This window comes from Notothenia rossii (assembly GCF_949606895.1).
Source record: "Notothenia rossii genome assembly, chromosome: 4".
NCBI lineage: Eukaryota > Metazoa > Chordata > Actinopteri > Perciformes > Nototheniidae > Notothenia > Notothenia rossii.
Genome location: NC_136902.1, coordinates 62,042,457 through 62,065,740, shown reverse-complemented (window position 1 = coordinate 62,065,740; position 23,284 = coordinate 62,042,457). Strand labels below are relative to the sequence as shown.

The following is a 23,284-nucleotide window of genomic DNA, read 5'->3' as shown; positions in this document are numbered from 1 at the left end:
ATTTTGCATGATAGGTCCACTTTAATTTACAGGAAAGAAGTGAGCAGAGGGTAGAGTTGTCCATTCTTGTTCTGTGACTATCTTCCTCCCCGTGCTGAACACCCTCTCAGACTTTCAGTTGCGCGCTACTAAAGAGACGCGTTACCATGGAAACTAAAGAATGGTGTAGCTGTATTAAAGTCCGAATGGAAACAGTAACATTTGGAGCGTTATGTTAGAATGAAACAGTTATGTTTCAGATTTAGTCAGAAATCGGGAGAAATGCGGGATAAATATGACCCCGGGAGGAACCCGGGAGAGGGCAATGAAATCGGGAGTCTCCCGCGAAAATTGGGAGGGTTGGCAAGTATGTCAGCGCTTTTTGGCCCCCCCCACTTGTGAAATGAATCCGGCGCCGCTGCGCTGTACTACATATGCCGGGCCGGCCTGTAAGTGGTGCTGTACTTGCGCCACAAAATACACCAAAAGCAGCGAAGAAGACCTCCCGAGCATGGTTGCCCTTCTGTTTATTCTGGGGTTATTCTTCGCTGTGGATTTAGCGGTGACCATAGGCGGAGTTTGACATTTGCGCTTGGGGGGGGCAAACCTTTTTACTGACATCAGTACACAGTCCCAACTATTGCTACGGATACAGTAGCAATAAAGCCAGCGTTCACCGCACATATGACTTTTCCACATACGAACACAACTCGTCCTGTCATGCACGCCTAGTGCCCGCCGTACACACACACTCATATGGAAGGGGCAGTCTCTCCCCCAACAACAGTGCATTACATAACTGTAAAACGTATCATAAACTGTGCACATCTTATACTTATTTGATAACTACTATATCCCTTGGTTACTTGAACACGCTACAATATTATTAACCAGTGTCCTACCTTAGTGCAGAAGTAGACGCCTTTTTTTACGTTCCGCATATATATCCACTATCCCCTCAGGTGACAGCTGTGCAGTTATGTCGTCCTCATGTGAAGAACAGCAAGTGACGAAATCTTGTTCCTCCATCGTTGACCGCAGCCAGTTCTGAATTCTCCTCATTGCAGAAAAACTTCTCTCTGAGGTGGCAATCCGATGCCAACTGGAGCATCTTGTATACATTTGGATAGCTCTCCTTTTTAACAGTCTTTCGAAGATGCTCAAGTGCAACAGGTGCGACAGCAGAGCTTTAACAAGGTCCATCTCTGCTTGTAGAAGGAGAGGGTGAATTTTGAGCGGCTGTGCGTATTTTTGTACGAGAGGTTCAATTCCATTTTTGTCACATTTAAACAGTGCTGCACATGCTCGTGCCAGGTCTATGGACTATCCCATGAATCGTCTGTCTAGTTCGTTGATGAGGGTGTCCGCACAGGGAGATATAGGTGCTGCTGAAATCCAGCTGTATCACTCTGTGACCTTTGTGCGCCACTTTCATCAGTTTCTCTTTGGCCAAAGTAGTTGTAACCAGGAAACTGTTGAGGAGGTCGGGGGGTTTTGTAGCCGTTTTCTTTAGGGTGCAAGGGGACCCGGAGTCTGACACTCAACATCTGCATCCACAGGTACTGCCACGTTGTTGTCCCGGCAGAACTGTTTCACTGATCTCCACATATGGCTCCACGTATCTGCTTGTCTCTGAGATTTGAAGTGCGCCTTCAGGTTGTCGGTAAGCGCCGCAGCTTCGGAGAGTGTGCAGCTGGAGGACTGTAGGGCCTTGTGAGTAACATGAATCACACATAGTATGTCTTCAAATACAATAACACATGTAATGAAAGAGATTCTGGTCATGTGGGCCATAAAGGCCACTGGCCTCCACAGACCACTTGTCTGGCTGCTTAGTTTTTCAGTCACTCAGGCCACAACGCTGTCAGTCTGGAAGTGGCGGTATGAAAACAGAAGACGGCATCCATTCGTACTGAATATTACAGCCAGGGATAGTTCTTGTAATAGTACGTGGAAAATGAACGTTTTGTTTTCCCAATCATTTTTGAGGGGAATTCGGATAAAGTAGGCTGCTTGGGACAGCTGTGTTTTTCCCCAAGATCATCATGACCCACTGACGGCCCCGGCACCGGTGGGTCTCCCTGCTGTGGGGTAATGACGTTAGCTGGTCCTGCTAATCCAGAGCTCTCCGCTGTGGGGCTAACGTTAACTGGTTTAGCTCATCCAGAGCTGCTTGTTTGTGTGTCTGCCACTTCACATTCTGACGGCTGCTGGTTGGTAGGTTAGGCTCAGTCGGTGGCTCTTCTGTTGTTGAAGCTTTACAAGACGAAAATTGGACGTTTTAAAAATCGCAGAATATACATTACTGCTAATACAATAGCTGAATCACTTGTATACAAAAAAAGCGAGGGAACTTGTGTCCTTAACCTCACACGTCACACACACACGTCACAACATGCGACTGCTCAAAATTAAATTATTTCAAACAAAACATGATATTATTCAGATTTTTTATTGTAACAATCATTTTATTACATCTATTAAAATATTTATATATACGAAATATTTGTATTTGGAACAGTTTTAGACTTAGTAATGCAGTACATATTTCAGCCACCAGGGGGGGCAATGCGTTCTCCCGGTAGTCCACCAGCAGATAAAAAACACCCACCTCTCCGCCTTCTTCCAAGGGACGAGGAAACCGTGCGGGGGGGCCTGCTGGAGGCTCTTGCTGGGTGCACTGTCCTGCGAGATACCGGGACCTGGCTCCGAAACACTCGGAACACTGTTGTTGTTTGTTGATGGCGAAACACATCAGCAATGCCGTTTGACCCCCAAGAGCGTTCCGTCCGCAGATCTACCCACCTTGGGACCCGTTAGCGTTTGAGGGCCTCGTTACCGCAGTTCCGTTACGGCCGCGTGTGAACGAACCGTCCATACGATAGAAGAGAACTGTAGTGGATACAACCCGTTCCGTCTCCGTGTAAACGGAACCTAAGTGTTATCTCTGAGTCTAAATATTGTATGTTGATTTCCAGAGCTTACCATTGGACTATTTCTACATTCAGACGATTCAGACACATTAGTGTTGAAAATAAGAAATGTGCTCTCACTACCGCCCCAATTATACAGTATGTTAGCTATCACTACATGAGGACTTTATAGTAACCAGATAACCACAATGCATGCACCGGTACACACACTTATTAAGCTAAATAATAAAAAAAAAAATGTTTTGTAAACCCTGGTCAAGAAACAATATGATTTGCAGGTGCAGCTGCCTGTCAGTACAGTTAAAAACTTCTCACTATTCCCATAAGTTCACTAACTCCTATAGCTGTTCAATAGCCATTTTTAGCCACACCGCTAGCATGGGAAGGCAACGTTAGTCTAAAGGCTAACTGCTGAATGAGTTAGCATTTTGGCACTTCTGGTTTGCTCAGTCAATAATATATAAATGAGTTTTTGGTTAGAAAGTTAACATATCTCTTAAAAATAGCTGTTGTTAACAAGTGACTAATTTAAACTATTGAACATCATGAAGCCGAACACAAGTCTGCCTTTAGCTTAGTTCAGTCAGACATTACATTACATGTTACTTTTCTCTTTGATATGTTTATTAGAAGCAGCATACGATTTGAGTTTGGCGTCTAGACTCGGGCCTCATCACTACACAGATTTACAAAGAGCGATGATTAGATAACCCTCCCCCCGAGCCTACAGGTGGATGCTGGGGTTGAAGCTGGGGTGGTGGTGGGGCAGGCAAGCAGCAGCAACGTGGAGGCAGGTAGCATAAACAGAGCGGCAGGTTTAGGAGAATATGTTTGGTTTGTTGTAAGAGGGACAAGGACCATCACGTGTAAATGTATCATTGTTGCTCGAGTAGACTGCCTGAACCAGCATGCGGGTTTCGCCCCATTTAAGCTAAGTTCATTTATAGCCTTATGTTAGTTATTTATTTCTGGCTGTTGCATTTACAACTTAAATGAAGGCTCCAGTCATTAGATAGTTAATAAAAACTTCAGTATTTAGTGAAAAATTATGGTTAAAACCATACCCTGAAGAAATCAGCGATATTCCCCAGTAAATAATGATTTTATAGCTCTTTTTTATCAAAACCTGTATATTCCGTCAGGCAGCTGCCATTTTGGCCATTTTCAGTAGTCACATGATCCGAAAAACTAGGTCGTGGTGTCATCTATGTGTTCACTTTGTAAACACGACAGCTCATTCGACGAAAACATGGCGGAGTATTTGAGTTTGGACTCGTCAGCCGAGGAAGAAGTTTTGAGCAATGTGGAGAGATTGGATGGGGGAATTCAGCCATACAGGTTCAAGCCAAGTGGCCAGAACCGTCAGGAATCCAGGGACAGTGACGATGAGGATGAACAGCACGGTGATCTTGCTGGAGACGATCCCTTTACTCGTGCAATTGATTTCGGGGGGCGAGTAGGGAGACCTGTACATGAATGGTGTACTTGCGATCGGTGTGTAGCCATGGACAATCCTCTTATGAACATATGTTGTCATGAGCTTGAAGAGCTTGAAAATAAATTGTTCACAGACGACTTGGATTGCATATGTTTACACAGGGAATTCGACAATGTGGTGTTAGAAAAAGCTGTATTGAGAACAGCACTGGTTGCCATGAAGGATGTGAAACGCACCTCTTTGGTTGAACCAATAAATGAAAGGTGGGTAAATTTGACGGGTACAGCCCTTTCTTCTTAGCATTATATACTTTACAATTATTATTTTTATTATTATTATTAATGGACATATCAACTAAAGACATTTTATTTGGTTAGGAAGTTCTGGATTAAAGATTGAATTGACTTTATCAAAAGTTTTATAATGAAGTTTACATTCTAGGAGGAAATGATTTTCATCCTCAATCTCATGGCAATGTTTGCACAACCTGTCATTTACAGGAATATTTGTGTATCGACCATATTCAATAAGAAGTTTATGGTTGTTAATTCTAAAGCGTGTCAAATGGATTCTGTCTACAATTGCATGGCAAGGACATGAAGGACAATGACAGATAATTTTCAAAACCAAAACTTTACTAAGTATAGCCATGATAAAAGAAATCAAAAAGCATATCTACAGAATGCACTCTTTATAGAACAATGTAGGCTAGGAGTCCTAACACAGGACTGCCAACATTTGAGTTCAGCTTGGAGTGAGATTTTTTTTTGGTGAACCGAAAAAAGAAACGTTCATGTGTACAGTGTTACAAATGTATTGAACACGTACAGGGTTTCCCATTAATGTACCGGGCGCTACAGTGGAATACGCACATACACAGTGTACCCGCAACTCTTACAATCAAGTGCTATTTTATAAGTGGGGGGGGGTCCTCATCTCCTCTAGGGGGGTCCGGGGGCATGTTCCCCCGGGAAGATTTTTTTTGTAAATATTATAGTTAAATGCATCAACCTGGTGCACTTTGAGAGCAAAATGAATTTATGGTAAACAGATTTTCTTTTTTCTTTATGGATATTTTACAAATCACTCACCTTTTAAACTTTTTAAACCTTTTCACTGTCATATAGTATTTCATAACTGTTTTTCATTTATTCTCATAAATGGTGACCAAAACGTATGAGACCCACTGAGATAACTAGACTAAAGTATCTAAACAGAGTCCCTTACCTCACTGAGCTGTAGTTATCTCTCAGTCTGACAGGACAGAGCTCTCCCTCTCATTGTTTTAGAAACAACTTTTAATATCCGTTAAGCTAACCAGATGCTAACAACAACAATGCAAATAGTGAGTTTGGTAGAAATATACTGTATAATAGTAAAGTTATTTAAGATGATGCCATATTTATTGAAGATTTTACATTATAAATATTCCCAAAAATTATTCAAAAGCATATTCTTCCAAACTCCTTGCTGTGGTATGACCACCAGGATTGATGTGTGTGGTGAGTTTGGTAGTAATAAGCTGTATAATAGTGATTGAATATTATTGTATTCTCTTTTTTCGGAGTTGCACTTTGCAGACGGTCCCTGAGCAGAGCACTCGTTTCTTCTCCGGCTGCGGATAGAGACCGATGTAATGTGTCCAGCTCGGAGGACGGTGCGTATTGGCTTTTTTTGATCAAAATGTGATTGTAGTTCGTTGTCAACCTTACCACGGTACTTAGGAGACGTCATTTGTGTCTGAATAACGTTTTCATGAGTTATTGATCTGTGAAATCAGAATCTTCCAATATCGTTCCAACTTTACTGAACTAAGCCAGAAGACCGTCTCATTTCTTAGACCGCTCGGTTTGCTTTTCCTTCACTTTATTTTTATATTAATATACATTTGTTTTGGACGAAAACTTAGCGTACGGAAAGGTAAGTGTGGCGTGATTGCGTGAGATATGGGTTAATTGCGTGACTCTCAAGCTCAATGCGTGAGTGTTGGCAGCCCTGCCTAACATAATAATGGTACAATGTAGTTGAATAAATTCCATAGTAGTTAATCAATCAAATAAAGAAAGCATTCCAGAGCATTCACGGAGCACACGTGCACGTTCACACGGAGCATTCCATGGATTGTTCCTATCCGAATTGTGGCAATGTTTCGCGATACAATGAGGCACATTTCAATAGAATTGTGAGAGTAACTAGAGTAAACAACATGAACAAAGCACATACGTCAATTTGTCCTCGACACCAAACGCATAGTTCACGTCACTTCCTGTAAAATAAGCCATGTGACCTGTCAAAATGGCGCCGCCCACAGGGTTGATGTTATTTCGGTAATTAATCAGCTTAAAATCAATGATAACGTCATCGGATTAAAAAAAAAAAAAAAAGACTGGCAGAGACTTGTCTGTTTTATCGGATGATAATTATTTAAAAATGTGTGTCATGAGGATTCCCTCCCTTTAAATTGTTCTTGCCAAACAAAACGTGTTAGTCATAAAAGTTTGTTTGCCAAAGAGCTTAATGTTTGCCAAACTAAAAGCTAATGGAAAAAACCCCATAGACTTTGGCTTTTGTGTCACACACAGTGCAAAGTTAAGCTAGCCAACATCACTGCAGTGACTTGTTAAAGAAGGTTGATGTGTGGTCATCACACAGACTTGAGCTGACCCTGCATACAGCCCTGAGTTTATTTTGAAAGAGAACACAAAAAGAGAGAAAGAACACATTAAGAAACCAGAGATAATGAAATAAGACAGATCAATAGTGACATCTATTAGGATATAATACTAAAGCCAAGAGGCTATTAAAGAGTCAAGGCATGAAAATGCACAAGGAAATAATCTACGGATTTACAACACATCTATCACTACAAGCTTTAATGTATAATTGACTGCTGCTTCACAATAGAGCGGCTGAACAATCTGTCCAGTCAATTGAAAATGGCACCTCACTGAAATAACAAAGCAGAGTTTTGTGCTTGACCTGGCAGCCATGGATGGCTCTGTTCTCCTCCAGTGCCTCTCCTCAGTGCTGACATTCCAGTAATGTGAATGTATTGCTGGAGTGCGCTATTATTAGATTAAAACAATGGGAATAAAATATGTTCAATTATCCACATCTTGGTATCTTTCAGCCCAACTCTCTAACGAGTTCTTTTGTAAATGTTGCATGGCACGGATTTCTTAAGTCAAGACATGGCTTTCTGCCTTCACCCTGGAACAGACACAAAGTTTGTTTTATATTTTATCTAAATGTTTTTTTACACTGGCTAATCCATCTGAAAGGTCCGGGTTTTTTAAAAATGTGGAGGATGTATATCAATTGTGCATTTTAATGGAAGGAAAGTATAATACAATAGTTTAAGTTTAATGCAATTTCTAGACCTCCATGATTACTGTACTCTTGATTGGACTTCAATCACAGTAATGATTAAATTCATATAGGCAATTTAAAAGGCAAGTACAGCTAATCCCAATTTGTATTTCATTTTACTGTTGCGCTGTCCAACAGTTCTGTCAGATATGACATTGCACTTGCATAATACTGGTTGAGATCCAAACACTGCAATATTATTTAATCAAAATGACACAGGTCAAGAAACAGAAGCAGTCAGATGATAAAGTGTGCGTTTGTTTACCAATCTGACACTGGAAAAAGAGAGCCTTCTACTTCTAAATGAATTAACGAAAGGGCTAATTTAACTGAATGAAAGCAAAGCGGTCCTATTGATCTGAACAGTATATTAAAAAGAGGGCGTGCCTCTTGCCTATCAGTGAGAGAGCGGCATGATATCTGTAGACTGTAACAATATGCCTACAAAAATGAATTAGCAAATAGAAGTAGGCTAAAGCTAACGTTAGGATTTGGAAAAAAAGTAAGCTAGCAAAACAATTTATTAGATAGTGCGGTAAAGAAGTAACTCTCACTCATTCACTGCACATTGCGCTCTGGTGCTCTGACTCCTTTGAGAGCTGAATACTGTAGGAGGGTTAACCTTTATACAGTTACAACATGCGTACGGGAATGTAGGCTAAAGCTAACGGTAGGATATAGAGAAAATGTAAGCTAGTAAGCTAGCTAAACGCCTTATTAAATAGTGTGGCAAAAAATGTACTTTCACTGCCTGGTGCTCCTAACTATTGAAGCCCTATGCTCAGTCCTAGGTCCACATAATTTCCTAAATGGAACTCTTAACTGGCCTTGACTTAGTACCCTAAGCAAACATGCCCAATGCTCAATCAGCAGTTTCTGTGCAGTACCTGTACAGTCTTGAGCGCACGGTCAGCATACAGGACTCCAGCATTTATATCCACCAGCGCTCCATCTCCCTCAGCCGGGATGACATTGGGGATGTGCTGGCTGAAGTTTTCAGGGGTCAGAATCACCATGGGGACATTGTTCCTCTCCATGGTGTTCTTATACAGCAGGTAACTGTCACTGTGCTCTGGTCCCATCACCAGGAGGCCTGTTTGTCTGAGAGGAGAGGAAGAACATGGTTGGAAATGGTCATGACATATGGAAGCATTGTTAATTCTAATGTTGCAGGAAGATTTACGTCAAGCGGAAATACTTGTATTACTACAACAGTCAAAGATGGCAAGGACTACAAGAGGTCAACTTCTGAGTTCTTTAATACAAAAGTGTTAGCAAAAAAAAGGTACTAAGTTTACAATATTTCACTAGCAAAATACAATCCTTTTTTGGAAATCCACCCTTGATTGCTCCCTATTCGCTTTGTTGTTTCCCTTCCTTACCTTGAAATAATATGTTGAAGGAATATTTCCAATAACCATTTAGTGTTTCCATTATTGTGTATGAATATAAAGCTTTCATTTCATGTTTACCTGAAGCGTTGTGACAGTGATACAAGGCAGTCCAGGTAGATTTTTACCACATTCTGACCTTGTGAATTTTGTGATTGTAAATGCTTTGAAATAAATAAAAAAAGCATACCAACGTTTAAATATGAATTTAGTATTGCTTTATCACTGCTAATATGATATAAACAGTCATTTGTTTTGTTTTATTGCTAAACTGCAAGAGAAAGGAAAGAAAATAAGGCTATGTATAGAAGAGAGCTGTTGATTTCGCAGTAGGGAGATAACGTTTTACTAACGTGAAGGTCTAGCAAGATTTTTTAAAGTTCGGAGTATAAATGATAAGGTGACATTATAGTTTTCTAGTGTCATGGATTATTAGTAGCATCAAGTCAGTTTCAAAAAGTTTAACCTCTTAGGCCCCTCGGATCCGGTTCCGGGGCCGAAATCGCGTCATTTGCAGGAAACAACGTCTAAGGAACCTTAATATTGAATAAACTATGAATATTTTATATCCATATAACGGAAAAAAAGTAATTTAACTGATCTTTTTCATTTTCTTTTCTAAAAAAAAACACACAATGCTAACAGTGAGCCTCTGAATTAGCCCAGAGCGAAAAATGCTAACCTATTACTGCACCGAAAATCACTCTTAGCTCCCTTATTACTTATCCTAGCTGCACATCCAACACATTGTTTATGATCGTAAAGACACAGAATCTAACGGTGCCCACCTCAACACTGAAAGATACAAACTCGCGACGTTATCAACAAAAACGTACATCAAAACAAGTGGCGCTAGGTAGCCCACAATGCTAACATGGCTTACCTTCGTCTTTGTCTGGTCTAAACTGATCTTCAATGGCATTAAAACGATAACAACGATGATGTAGTTAATCCATAGGTTAATATCCAATGTGGCTGTGTCCCCTTTGAAATGTTCTGATAATCTATAAGCAATAAAACTGCAATTACGTTTCAAAAAAGTAGAGCAGGCCATTCCTACGCTCTGCAGCTTCATTGAATTCGCGAAGACGCCATCTTTTTGTTTTTACATGAGTGTGTGCGGGATGATTTCCCTTCGACTCTATTGGCTCTAACGGTCAGAAAGAGATGTTATATGTCAAAATCGAAGAAGGGGGGCCAGAGATAAGGAAAATCCACCCAAATGGCCACAGAAGAGGTTTTTTTTGCTAAATCTGTCTAGAAAGGTCAAATATCACTTGTTTTGCATCAATCTTGATACAGGGTACTTATTGTATGTTGTAATTTGGATTCCTAAAGCTTTTAGTCTACTAACCCATCATCCAAGGTTAGTTTTCACTATAGGTACAACATATTTTTTGGACGGAAACTATAATTTACAGTTTTTTTACCATGTTCAATCCGAATTTTCTTCAATCTGAAACATCTATATTGATTCTGACTTTTCTACATCCAACTCACAGGTTTATCATTACTTTGAGAAAAAAGATTATTAATGTAACCCTTTTAGAAGGGAAGATATGGTCATTTGTTCTGGGAATGTCATTTTCGAGCCTGAAACCTGAAAAACAGGCTTGGGGCTTAAGAGGGAGAACTCTGCTTACCTGCTGATTTGTTTTCCTATATTTTGTCTGACTGCTCAAGGTACTAAACCCATTAAAACCATTTGCATGTTCCTGTATGGAAAAAAAGTTAAGTTACCTAAGTTCAAGAAATACTTGAGTTTTCCATGTATTTATTTGTACTATTATTTTTAGGTACAGCAGTGTTATTGGTCCACTACTTTGGTCGAAAACTCTTCGATTGGCATATCATTTTGTACCAGCACGCATTGTCATCAGATGATGAATGCCAATTAATTTACACATATTCAGTTCAATATCTCAACATCTGCAAGATGGATTAGCCTTGTCAAACTTCTGGGGGAAATATACGGTTATTCTGTTTTTTAGGGTATGAGGAATTGTAACATTTTTTAAATATAAAACGGCAAACTTTCTCATGCTGGTGTTACGACACCAGTCAGATCAAACCTACAAGCCATTCCAAAATAAAAACAATACTTTTCTGACACATTTCAATTTGTCAACTCAGAAAGGTGTCTATGCCAGTAAAGTGTACTCAGTAAGCCCGAGCTGGTCTGTGATGCTTCATATCAAAGGACACTCAAAAAGATGAAAGAGAAAATCATCTTAATACATATATCCTATGTCAGAACACCCACTGACTGCTGTTTAAGAGACACTTGAAAAAAAAGATAAGACTAAGAAAAATGTGCTGTATCTTTTCTTTGGTGCTTATGTGACAAGTCAATACATAAACGCATGTTACGTGTACAACCCACATCAAAGACCAAAGTGCTGAGAGGACCTCGACTGCTCAGTGAGTGATGGTTAAACCTTTACAGATATGATATAACAAGACCCCATAAAGACAGCAACATAATTAGCATTATTAGGACACAAAGCATGCAGAGCAAGCAAAGCAAATAGATAAATAGTTGTGGAACAAGCAGAGTTGAACTACGCAATTGGACATCAACAAAATACAACTGATGAGTGCACCTGACATACCTGCAATCCGTTATAACACAAGAATGTCATTGAAATCAAAACTATAAAGTGCAATGGGTCAAAGTTAACAAAGGGAGTCTGTTATCGGTTATAAATTAAACATAATAATATGAGTAATGTAGCTTTTATTATTTTAAGTTAGTTTGGTTTACCCGGAGTGAAATGTCAATAGAACTGTGTGGTGGCAGAAAAATATGCTATAAAATATTGAAGGAACCTTAAAAAAGATCCTTAACATTGACTGGACATCATAAGCCATTAGCCGACAGTTATACAGCTGATCACAGCAGCTCCAGTGAGAAGTTATTGGGTCCGAGGGTGAGAGGTTGCGAAAAATAGGGTCTGACTCAGTAATCTGCCTGATAGATGGTTGACTTGCCCTTTGCCAGCAGAGTTTACTAAAGGCTGCTCTGACATCTGTCAGCCGCCATAAGGCACACACAACCCCAGCTAAAGGCTTCAGCCATTCATCACAACACTTTATGACTATGTCTCCCTGTGTGCTTGTGTGTTTACGAGTGTGTGACGGAGGCAGGAAAAGCCATGCGAGTGTAAGATCGTAAATATGATACCTCATCTAGTCCAAACTGTCAAAATCGATGATTGGTTGCACTAGCTCAGCTGCTGGATGTGCACATATGTTGCCATGTATGTGGAGAAAAATAAAGATTTTAGATTTGCTCCCGCTCTTACGATGGCTCCATCTGTCCCAGAGGCAGCAGCACAAGTGGGAGACATTGCTCACACTGCCTCGCTGGGAAATTTCTCATTGTGATGCAGACATTTTTTTCCAGCCCAAGGGCACAGGTGGCCTTCAGATGTGGACCCATCAGTCATGAGCTTCGGATGGGTGCACAGGGGGACGGGGACTGTGTTTCTAGGGGAACATAATGTGGGCGTGGCTTGGCACCATGAACTATTACCCTGGAGAGACATGAATAATAAATCAATGTGTTATTTGGCTCTCTGGTACCAAGAACAAACAGAGGTAATAGAGTGGTGCAGTGATGACATATTTGTGTAGGCCGACCCTGTTGTTAGTATTGCAAGGGAGTCCTCCACAAGATAAATGGGATCTTTCCATTGTTTATTGGAATATTAAGGGTGGGATTTTTGGCAAAGACACGTTTATGATATTTACATGTTTTGTTCAGTAGGATATATAAATAATACCTTTATAAATTGTAAATGCAATCACCAGAGGAACATAGCTTTCGTTAGGCTATTACCAAGCTTCATCACGTTTGCATGACTTCACTCACTCAGCAAAAGGCAGCTAAAGGCAGCAAACGTTCGACGTTTGTTCAACTAATTTGTTAGTAACATTACCTATTTTATTTTATTTAACTTACCATGAACATTTCTTAATCACAGACCTTATTTCAGACATCCAACCAAAGACTCTTGGCTTTGAGACAAGCGACCCGGAACTACTGAAATGGAAACTCATTTCCGGGTTTTAAGACTCATTCCTGTAGTACTCGATTTGAAAACGTAGAAAAGTTGATTACCACATTTATTAAGATGCATCCTAAAGTCATTGGTGGCACTCCTTTCAATAGTTTTTGAGAAATTCAGTATGGAATAAAGTTACGGACAGATAACACGTTCAAAAACCCAATGGCCTAGAGATGTTGGAAAGGGAAGGGGTAAAATGCAAACTTATTTCCAAAATTTAGGACTTATTCCTGCACTATACACTATGAACAGGAAACTAAAAGTGATTCCGGAGGGTTGATGCTGTTCTCAGTTTAATGCCACTGAAAACTATAAAACACACAAACCCTTTCCCCCTCTGCGTACATGCAAAGCCGAGGTTTAGCTAAATGAAAAAAGCCCCTGTTCCACATTCAGAGGCATGGAAGCTGTCCAGAGGTGATTCAGTGATGCGTTAAGGTTTTAACTGTACTACTACTCTTATACTGCTTATCGATCCGGTCCTTTAATGGTACTCTTAACGGTTCTTTTGAAAAAAAACAAGGTAAATTAACTAAACAAATTGTGAGAAAAATACTCATTGCTTTTTATTTAAATTAAATACATAATATTTCACATCAAAAGAAACAACAATGTTTTAACAAATCGTATTAAATAATCTGATGACAGAACTGTAAAGAGAATAGCTGAAACTTTAACAAAATAAATAACTCAGTTACCTCTAATCATTAACCCATGTTTGTATAATTTAGTTAACTCTGTGTGTTGCTGCTAGCATACATAACACCTGACGTGGAAACGTTACTCGTGGATGGGGCTACAGAGCCACTAGAAAGACAGTCGAGCCCGGTGCATTTCTCCGTCTGAATGTGGTGCACTTTTGCTAAATGTATAAACAAATTGCTCTTGTTACATGCTAAACTCTTATTGCACTTTTGGCAACGAGCATTGTCCATGTCAAAACGGCTAAAGTTTAACCGCACCTTGGAGCGGTTCTATCCGCCATCTCTGCCGTGTGTTTGTGTGTGTGTGTGTGTGTGTGTGTGTGTGTGTGTGTGTGTGTGTGTGTGTGTGTGTGTGTGTGTGTGTGTTGTTAGAAATTAAAATCAATGTTTTGATGGTATAATGTAGCTTAAACATACCGTCAGTTTAAACGCTCTTTTATACTGAAAAACCAGAAATTCTTGTGCACAAGCAGTTAAGCTTTTATTCTGAAAATCCTTCATCTACGGTTAGCATTTAGCATGTGGCTAATATACGATTTCCTAAAGAGGTGAATTGAGTAGCGAAATGATATGGAGTGGTGCAAACCGAAACCTACGGATTTAACACTACAACTATAGATGTCGAGGTACTACCATGTTGAATATTAAATGAAAGTACAGTTTATTTGAATACATTATTGTTTACAGACGAGAGTAGCATGTGACAACATCCGGAATGACCGGAAACCAAACGAGCCGAGAAGTATTGTTTAGAGTATTGATTACAGCGTTTAGAATGTGTTAAATGAAAAGTGATGAAAGAGAATATGAGGAGAAACGGCGTGTTAAGCATATATTGAATGTGAAAAGAACCTATCCTCTGTTTAAATGCAATAACGGACATTGCAGACGAGGTGAGCCGGCTGGCGGGGAGGAGCCAGCAGAGGATATATAACAGCGCCGGAGGAGAGATCCGGTCTCTTCTCTTCTTGCTCAGGAGAGCCAGATCACAGCTGTTTTCTGCCGGAACAATATTCTGTCTGTAACACTACCGCGCCTTTTTTAATTAAAGTATCCCATTTGAATCTTTTCAGAGACTCCATTTAGTCTCATTTTAAAGCTTCTCTCCTGGACGCGAGAATAAAGAACATATTTAACAGTGTGTGTGTGTGTGTGTGTGTGTGTGTGTTGCATGCATGTAGCAGCCGGGTGTGTGTGTGTGTGTTGCATGCATATAGCAGCTGCGTGTGTGTAAACTGCCCCGCCCCCTCGCACACAGACGGAGGAGAGATCTCTCGTCTGGATTGGAAAGATCGAAAAAATACACCATAGACACATTTTGTAGTCTAATTGCATATTAGAAACGAGTTGGCGATACTAACGGCCCGTCCACACAGCGGCGTGCGTTGACGCTTCACCATTCACTTTGAATGGGGTGACGTCACTTTTTGCCGAACTGCATTTTGGGAAGCGACGCGACGCGTTGCTGGCGTTGCTCGCTACAAAAGTTCAGCAATGTTCAACTTTTGGCGCCTCGGCAGAAGCGTCAGCCAATGAAATCCCGTTTATTCAAATCTGACAGTACAAGCACTAGCCAATCAAACCGCGTGTATGCTGGGAGAGACTATGCAGTTCATTTCCTCATATTCCAAAAAATGGAGGAAAAATTCACTATAGCGGTAGTTAATCACCCGGTGCTGTATGATCAGTCTCTGTTCATCTACCGGGATACAAACCGGAGGAGCCAGGCATGGAGGAAGGTGGCAGAGACAGTGGGTGAAACTGGTAGGTTTTCGCCTGTTTGGGGATTTTATATCCAGTTTACTTCGTTTTAACATTGCTATTGCTTTGTATGTCGGGGGCGGGAGATTCATGTGATTGGTTGTTGGTCGCGTTGCTCGCAAAAAATCCCCAAGCTTCAGATACGCCCACCGCCAAGCGTCAAGGCATGCCGCTGTGTGGACGGGCCGTAAGACTGCGATATAATGTTTATGTAGCAATAATACATATGACATACGTTTTAAATGCCTACAGTACCGATAAAAAGACAGATAACTTTGGAGCTTAACTTTGCGTAAAACACACGTGATGACGTCACCAACGGATCGACGACTGAATTAGTTGGCAACTAATTTGGTCATCGATTTGAATCGATTAAGTTGATTAGTTGTTGCACCCCTAGTTGTGGCAAAGCTTTTGTTGTGCTTTGTTTAATGGCTTTTTCTCGCTCTGTGTTAATGCGGACTGCTTACCTGTACAGTGTGACACCCGCCTCCCTCTCCAGCTGTGACCACAGCTTGTAGCACTCATCCATCATTTGGGTGTAGAAGTCCTGCTCGTAGGCCTTGCGGATGATGCGGGTTTGGCCATGGGAGCTTCCTCGTGTGTGGGGCAGGACAAACTGGAAAATATGAACAAAAGATCACATATTTAAGTAACTTTGATTTGGAAATAACACACCAGATGGTCAAAACCACCAGAGAGCAATAATCCAAAAGTCCAGTTAATGAACTTAAAGAGCATCTTGCAGGTTTTTATTTATTCTACATTTATGCTTAAACTTGCTTGAAAATTACAATTAAAAAAGTGAATGCAGGATTTGATATGTTTTACGAGACATAAGGGCAGGAATTCAGAGGGAAAGCAGCAATTTTTAGCTCTGCTTTTAAAAACGGCTTTTTTTTAAGGTCATACGACAAACTCGTCATATTACATCACGCAGGGGACACAACTCCGCTCTCTGACCGCGGGTATAGTAGAGTTGCGTTGAGTAGAGCGGTTGTGTTTTATGGAGCTGGTATTTTTCGGTAGTTTTACATTGTATTTCACCATTTGTAATCATGGTGCAGTATTGTGTTTGTGCAGGTTGCACAAATACCAGCCTGTCAGGACATTGAGTCCACAGTAAAAAGGAGCAGAGCTAGCGTTCGTTCTTGGGTGCGTTGTGCATCCACCTCCCTGCAGCACATACTCTCCACAGCTTTATCAGGAAACCGTATTACTTCTCTCCCCCCCCCCCCCCCCCCCTTCGCTGCTCTCTCTCTCTCTCCTCCGGTACACGGCACCGTAAGACATTGCATTAGGTAACGCTGTGGTGGCTGTACTGCTCCAGCTGTCTCCTTTGTGTTTGTTTGTTTCCCCCTGTCTGTGTTGTTTGTGTGTGCGTGGTGGCTGTCACTCCTGGCTCCCGGCTCAACCTCCACTCACCTGCTGCAATCAGCTGTGCACCCTCCCCGACTACACACCTGCTTTCCATCAAGCCATTTACAACGACATATCAACGGAGGCTCCACAACCTTTCTCCACCAGATCGTCAAGTATCAGCCGTATCTCGCGTCTCTCCTCCGGTACACAGCACCGTAGTGTGGAGTTGCATTAGGTAACGCGAGATACGGCTGATACTTGACGATCCGGCGCATTAGTTTCTGTTATGGATCAGTATCAACAGTCCTGCCAGTAACGTTACTATATTATCAATGCTACTTTAGTTATAGCCTGATATATGATAGCTAACTTTACAATGCTGTGATGTGACATTAGCTAACATTCTGTAGCTAACGCCGGTCACTCACCAAGATACCTTGCCCAGTTCTCCACTGGTTCTCCTCACACCACAGCTCAATTGCTCTCCGATGGCCGTTATTTCTTCTAATCCTTGGCTGCTCCTGGTCTCTTGGACGCCTAGCAGGCTCATAATTATAAGGTTGTGGTCCGTCATATGCATTCGAATATTCATGTTCAACTTCTTCTGTGTCGAAACTAGCATTGGGATCCATGTTTATTAATACGTTACACCGGCCGCTCTCCCCCTTGTGTCCCCTGTGTTACGTCACACGCAGGAGGTCACGTGCCGAGGCTTTTTTATGCGGATGTGAACATTTCTTACAAAAACGACGCCAGATGTCACTGTAGTGTATATTTCTGTATATTTTTTTGAAAATCTAGTGTATTCATCATTTTCCTACACATTTATTCACAGGTGTCTTTAACCTGGAAGTTGCTCTTTAATACCCCTCAGCATGAAGGTTCATCAAGTTTTTGCAATGAGGCAGGTGCTGTTTTAGGGCGCCTGTTATTTTAGCTTACAATATTCTTTGTCATATAAAAATAATAAAGTTACAAGAAACCAATTTCCTTAAGACCTTTGCTTATATAAATCCAGCCCTGTTGATATGTTAAAAACTGTTTCATTAGAATAATTAATTTGTACAAAATGGCCGTTTCGAGTAAACCTGCTGCAGAGCCACTATATCAAGTATACTACGTCATCGAGTGGCGCCGAATGCTGGGCATTTAACATGCATTTAAACAGTCCTTCGGCGCTATTTGAAATAGTGGCTCTGCAGCAGGTATACTCGACATTGAGAAACGGATAAGACAAACAATAAGAGAATAAATGAAAAACAGGTATGAAATAGCATACTATATGGCAGTAAAACAAGAATACAGTTTAATGTGATTTCAGTGTTTCCCCTATATACAAATAGTGGCGGCGCAGCGCCGTTGCTGAAATATGAGCGCCGCTGCTAGGGGGCGCCAGCCAGGTACCCCCAAAAAAAGATTTTTTATTTTTATTTTTTATTTTCTTAAAATAATAAGAAGTGGCGACCATTTTTCTTTTTTGATTGTTTGTTATGGGGATTTTAAGTATTTGTGTTACTGGCATCGGCGACACAGGCGGTCGCCTAGAGCGCTGCACTGGTAGGTCTGGGAGGGAAAAAACATTTTTGAACGTTGGCGCTCATCCAAATGTTCGGCCTTGATGTAACAACATTCATATTTAAGTAAATGTAACACCCTTTTCACCCTGGTTACACGTTTAATTTGTCCTGTACGGTGGGCGCTAGGTTAACTTGGTAAAATAAGATATGAATGAACAACAAAATTAAAATAAGCTACATTTATTTGTAATTGGCTATGGTAGGTTATTGATTATGTTCACATACTTATTTGATTATTAAAATGTAAACCGATCTTTTTCATATGGGCGTTTTAGATTTGTACCCTCTAGATCAGGTTTCTAGTAATTCTGTGCTCAAAGTGCACCAGATTGAAGCATTTTACTGTAAAATGTTCCAAAAAAAATCTTCCCGGGAGGGCATACCCCCGGACCCCCCTAGAGGATGTGACGTCCACCCCCAAATTCAAACATGTTCATACAATACTGAATACATTTAAAGCCATTTTGACGTCTATTACCTATGTCAATAAGTTTCTGTTTTTGCAGTGTATTTGTCTTGTGTAGAGATTTTTCATTTATTCTTTACACATAAAATGTCGCCTAAAATCTCACCAAGGGCAGCAAATTGTCTAGAACCGGCCCTGGTACTAGGCCTCAAGAGCCTTTCTTGTGCTGACACATAGAAACAAATTGGCGGGGTGCACTTCGCACGCGCACACACTAAAAAAATGCACGCGCTCCACGCTCACATTATGCTGGGCCCACGTGCCTTAGCACCGCTGCTATGTCTCCATCCTAGGGGAAACACTGGATTTGTAAAATATCCATAAAGAAAAAGAAAATCTGTTTACAGTTCTGTTTGATATGGGTGCTGAGAGAGGTATCCATAGATCTCTTCATGTTGCTCTCAAAGTGCACCAGATTGATGCTTTCAACTTCAATATTTAAAAGAAAATCTTCCCGGGGGAGCATACCCCCCGGACCCCCCTTGAGGAGGTGAGGTCCGCCCCCCAATAGCACTTTACCCCTGCCTATATGCCGTGAGCTGATTATGGAGCCTTCATTGTAAGAGTAATTCAGATACAATTAGCCTATATAAAAGGCCTCAAATTGGAAGCATTGTCTGGGCCGTCTTTTCCACTCAATTCTGCAACAGGTAGATCTCGCCTTTCACCTAGGCCGAGGTCGGTGATCTTGGGCTTAAAAAGGTTGGTGACCACTGGTCTAGTGTAAATATGACGTCACGTTCTCGTTGTAACTCTCGTTGTAATCGGAGCTGCTCGGAAACACATCTACAGCAGTAACATGATGCAACATACACATTAATGCAGCAGCAATATTAATAGAGAAACATCAGACTTAATAGTAAAACACTGCAAGGGAACATTTTATTGCACCAGGAGCTATCTTGGGACTTTTACTGCGACAACGTTGACTTGCCTGTGAATAAAAAATAAACCATAGTGTTGGTGATCTACAGTGTTGTCATTCTTCTTTGAACACCAACAAGACCGCTAACACCCTATTTCAACAATCACACTCCCTGTCATTGACATAATTAATAGATAGTTTAGCTTCTCACCATCATTTGCTGTGGCCAACTGATGTTAACGATCGTAACTGAAAGGCTGCCTGCCAAACGTAAACATTCAGCCACGTGACATTCAGTCAAACTCTCGCGAGAGTTTTACACTAGACGGATCCTTTCTAGCCATAACCAGGTAGTCTATAGTGACCCGATTAGTTCTTATTATACATCCATGGTAGTGACAGTGGTAATGGCAGATGCAAGTATCAGCGAGAGCAGCAGCGCATTTACAACTTGGAGATATAACCACTATTTTCAATTTGTGGGGATAAAGGACGCAAAAAATATTACGGTCAAATGTAAACTGTGCAGGATAGAAAGCATTGTCGAGATCGAATAACAGCAATGCCAATCTCATGAAGCACCTAACTTATGTACGTGGGGAGTTGTCTTTTCTCTTACGGTGCCACAGAACAACACACAAACTTCTATTTGTATTGTTATTATTTTTAAAGTAAAGTAACTTGTTACTAGTTACTTTTATAATTTAGTAACTCATAAAGTAACTAGTTACTTTTTGGGAGCAGAAACTATAACTATCACTAGTTACTTTTTAAAAGTAACTTGCCCAACACTTATTATAATGCACAGACAGCATCATCACACATTGTAAATGTGCACTCTACTTTTTTAATATGCCAGTTATTATTTGAAATAAACCTAAGGACACATTCGATCGGCTGTTGACTGTATCTGACACTTTCCCTCCCTCCTGCAGGACTTTACTAACAAAGGCTATGGAACAGGGTAGTGTTTGTGACACACCTGCTCCAGCAGAAGAGTCTTCTTGTTCCTTTTTGCCAGCTGATAGGCCGTGAAGGAGCCTTGGACCCCGGCCCCGATCACTATGCAGTCATACTCCACTTCGCTCGACATGTTGCTTGTGTTTGGCACCAACTCACGGGGTGAAGGCTGGAAGATTAGTAAATATAACTTCTGGAAACGCCCACTTGTGGAGGGGAGTTTGGTAACAGACACGATTTGTTACCCGAGTTTTTCCTGTAAGGCGTGAAGAATGTTCGTCTACTGAACTAGCAAAATAACCAAAGTAGTTATTATAATGATAGGAGTACCTGACAGTCTTGATGTTGGGGCACAGAACACTGTTTTGAAGTAGCCAGTTGCCAACATGGATATCCTATGAAGGCAAGACAATATTTATAGCAACTTTCAACACAAGGCAATTCAAAGTGCTTTTAAGAGATTTTAGAAATAGTGCTGCGCAAACACATAAAAAAATGGCATTTAAAAACAGTCATTTAAAAACAAATATAATTAAATAAACCTAAAACATGAATAAAACAGATATAACATACTTTAATAAAAGTTACAGTGAAGTGTAAGATATGAATAGTTAAATGAAAAGCAGCGGCAAAAAGAAAAATCTTCAGCCTAGATTTAAAAGTAGTAAGAGTTGCATATAACCTGCAGGTTTCTGGTAGTTTGTTCCAGTTATTTGGAGCATAATAACTCAACACTGCCAGTGTTGGGCAAGTTACTTCCAAAATGTAATATATTACATATTACTTATTACTCTCTTTTGAAAGTAATAAGTTACATTACAATATTACTGTCTCTGAAATGTAATGAGTTACACTACTTTAGTTACTTTTTAGTTACTTTCACCAAAATAACCGCAAAAGAATAGCTAGGTATTTTAAATGCTAAAATGTAGTTTAGTGCAGCTCATTATGCATCCAGTGAAGGGCAATGTGGCATAGCATAACAACTGTGTAGGCCCTTATATTAAGGCTACTAACAACTTGTATTACAGGGCTTAGTTGAATACTCGATTCTGATTGTAAATTCTTAACATGTGACACGTTGTTAATACAGCAGTAGCCTACAGACCGCTGTCAAGGACTATAATGAAGGTTAACATATTGTAAATCAGGGCAAATATGATTTAAACCATGCTAATGGTTTGAAATGGCAAACATTGAAAGGCAAAAGTATTATTAAAACCAGCCTACTACATCATCACCTTGCTCCCATCATATACGCTGGGAAGAGAATATTTACTGCTCTTGACAACTGGTATCACATCATCATGTGAGGTTGACTTTGTGACCTGGAAAACATTTCAGCTGCAACATCAGCTCGTTTATAATAAGCTTGGGATATGAGATATTTTTGTAGCCATTCGTGGTGAAGGCATCTGTGTTATGCATTATTTTTGACCCAACATTTCTACAGGCATGTCAGAATATGGTACTATTTTCACATGAATATTCTAGCCATTGTCTATTTTTATACCACAAGCTGCAAAATGACCGCCTTACCCCACTGTACAGGCGGGTAGTTGTTTAGATATACCTGGCACCTGCGGGCCGCAGAGGGGCGGCGTAGTTTCGGGCGACGAAGACTGCTGCTCCGGGCCCGGCGAGTCAGGCGGGAGTAAGCTAGTGTCCACAACGGAGGGTAACGTGATGTCCGCATCTGACCTGTTGCTACTGTCTGCAGTAGATGCAGTGTTGCTGGCGTTTAGTGATGGTTGCTTTAACCATTTTCGTATAAATGATTATCCACAGATCAGATGTGTATCACTGCTGTGGAAGCACTTTGGAAATGATGCACGCGCAGCGGAGCAGGTCACGCGCACCTGACGCAATTTGTTGTTAGTATTTTATTTTCTACGTTCTCTTTTTTGAATGGTTGCATAACGTTCAACTTCCCCGAAGATCTCAACGCGAAGCCTGAAGGGTAAACACCAGGTTTACTAATCTACCCGCACAATTTGTCCGGTGTCGCAATGTCTCGCTATGTTAGTACATTCTTAAAAAACAAAACACCATTTAATTTCGGGTTAAAATGTGTTGTAACTGCGTTACTGAGCATTGTAACGGGTAATATATTACCCACATTTCATTAGTAATGCGTTACATTACTTCGTTACAGCAAAAAGTAATATATTACTGTAACTCCGTTACTTTTGTAACGCGTTACACCCAACACTGAACACTGCTACCCCATGTTTACTTCTGACTCTGGGGACAGAAAGCAGACCAGTCCCAGAAGACCTGAGAGATCTGGAAGGTTCATCAATTTAGCAGCTGATCAGAAATGTATTTTGGGCCTAAACCATTTAATGCTTTATAAACAAGCAGCAGTATTTTTGAAATCAATTATTTGACACACAGGAAGCCAGTGTA

At 40.7% G+C, this 23,284-nt stretch overlaps 1 protein-coding gene across 2 annotated transcripts in view; it reads right to left on the bottom strand.

Annotated features, from left to right (window-relative positions):
* pipox (pipecolic acid oxidase) overlaps window positions 1–23,010 on the bottom strand; it is a 61,260-nt gene extending 38,250 nt beyond the window's left edge. Inside the window, exons 1-5 of one of the 2 annotated variants that reach the window (XM_079676134.1) lie at window positions 22,415–23,010; window positions 21,206–21,270; window positions 20,898–21,044; window positions 16,116–16,264; window positions 8,607–8,820 (exon numbers count right to left, since the gene is read on the bottom strand). In XM_079676134.1, coding sequence (XP_079532260.1) covers window positions 8,607–8,820; window positions 16,116–16,264; window positions 20,898–21,044; window positions 21,206–21,270; window positions 22,415–22,571 — 732 coding nt within the window. In that variant the 5' untranslated portion in view covers window positions 22,572–23,010. The remainder of the gene's footprint in view (window positions 1–8,606; window positions 8,821–16,115; window positions 16,265–20,897; window positions 21,045–21,205; window positions 21,271–22,414) is intronic. The other variant, XM_079676133.1, reaches the window with a different exon arrangement.
* Window positions 23,011–23,284: the final 274 nt, after the last annotated feature.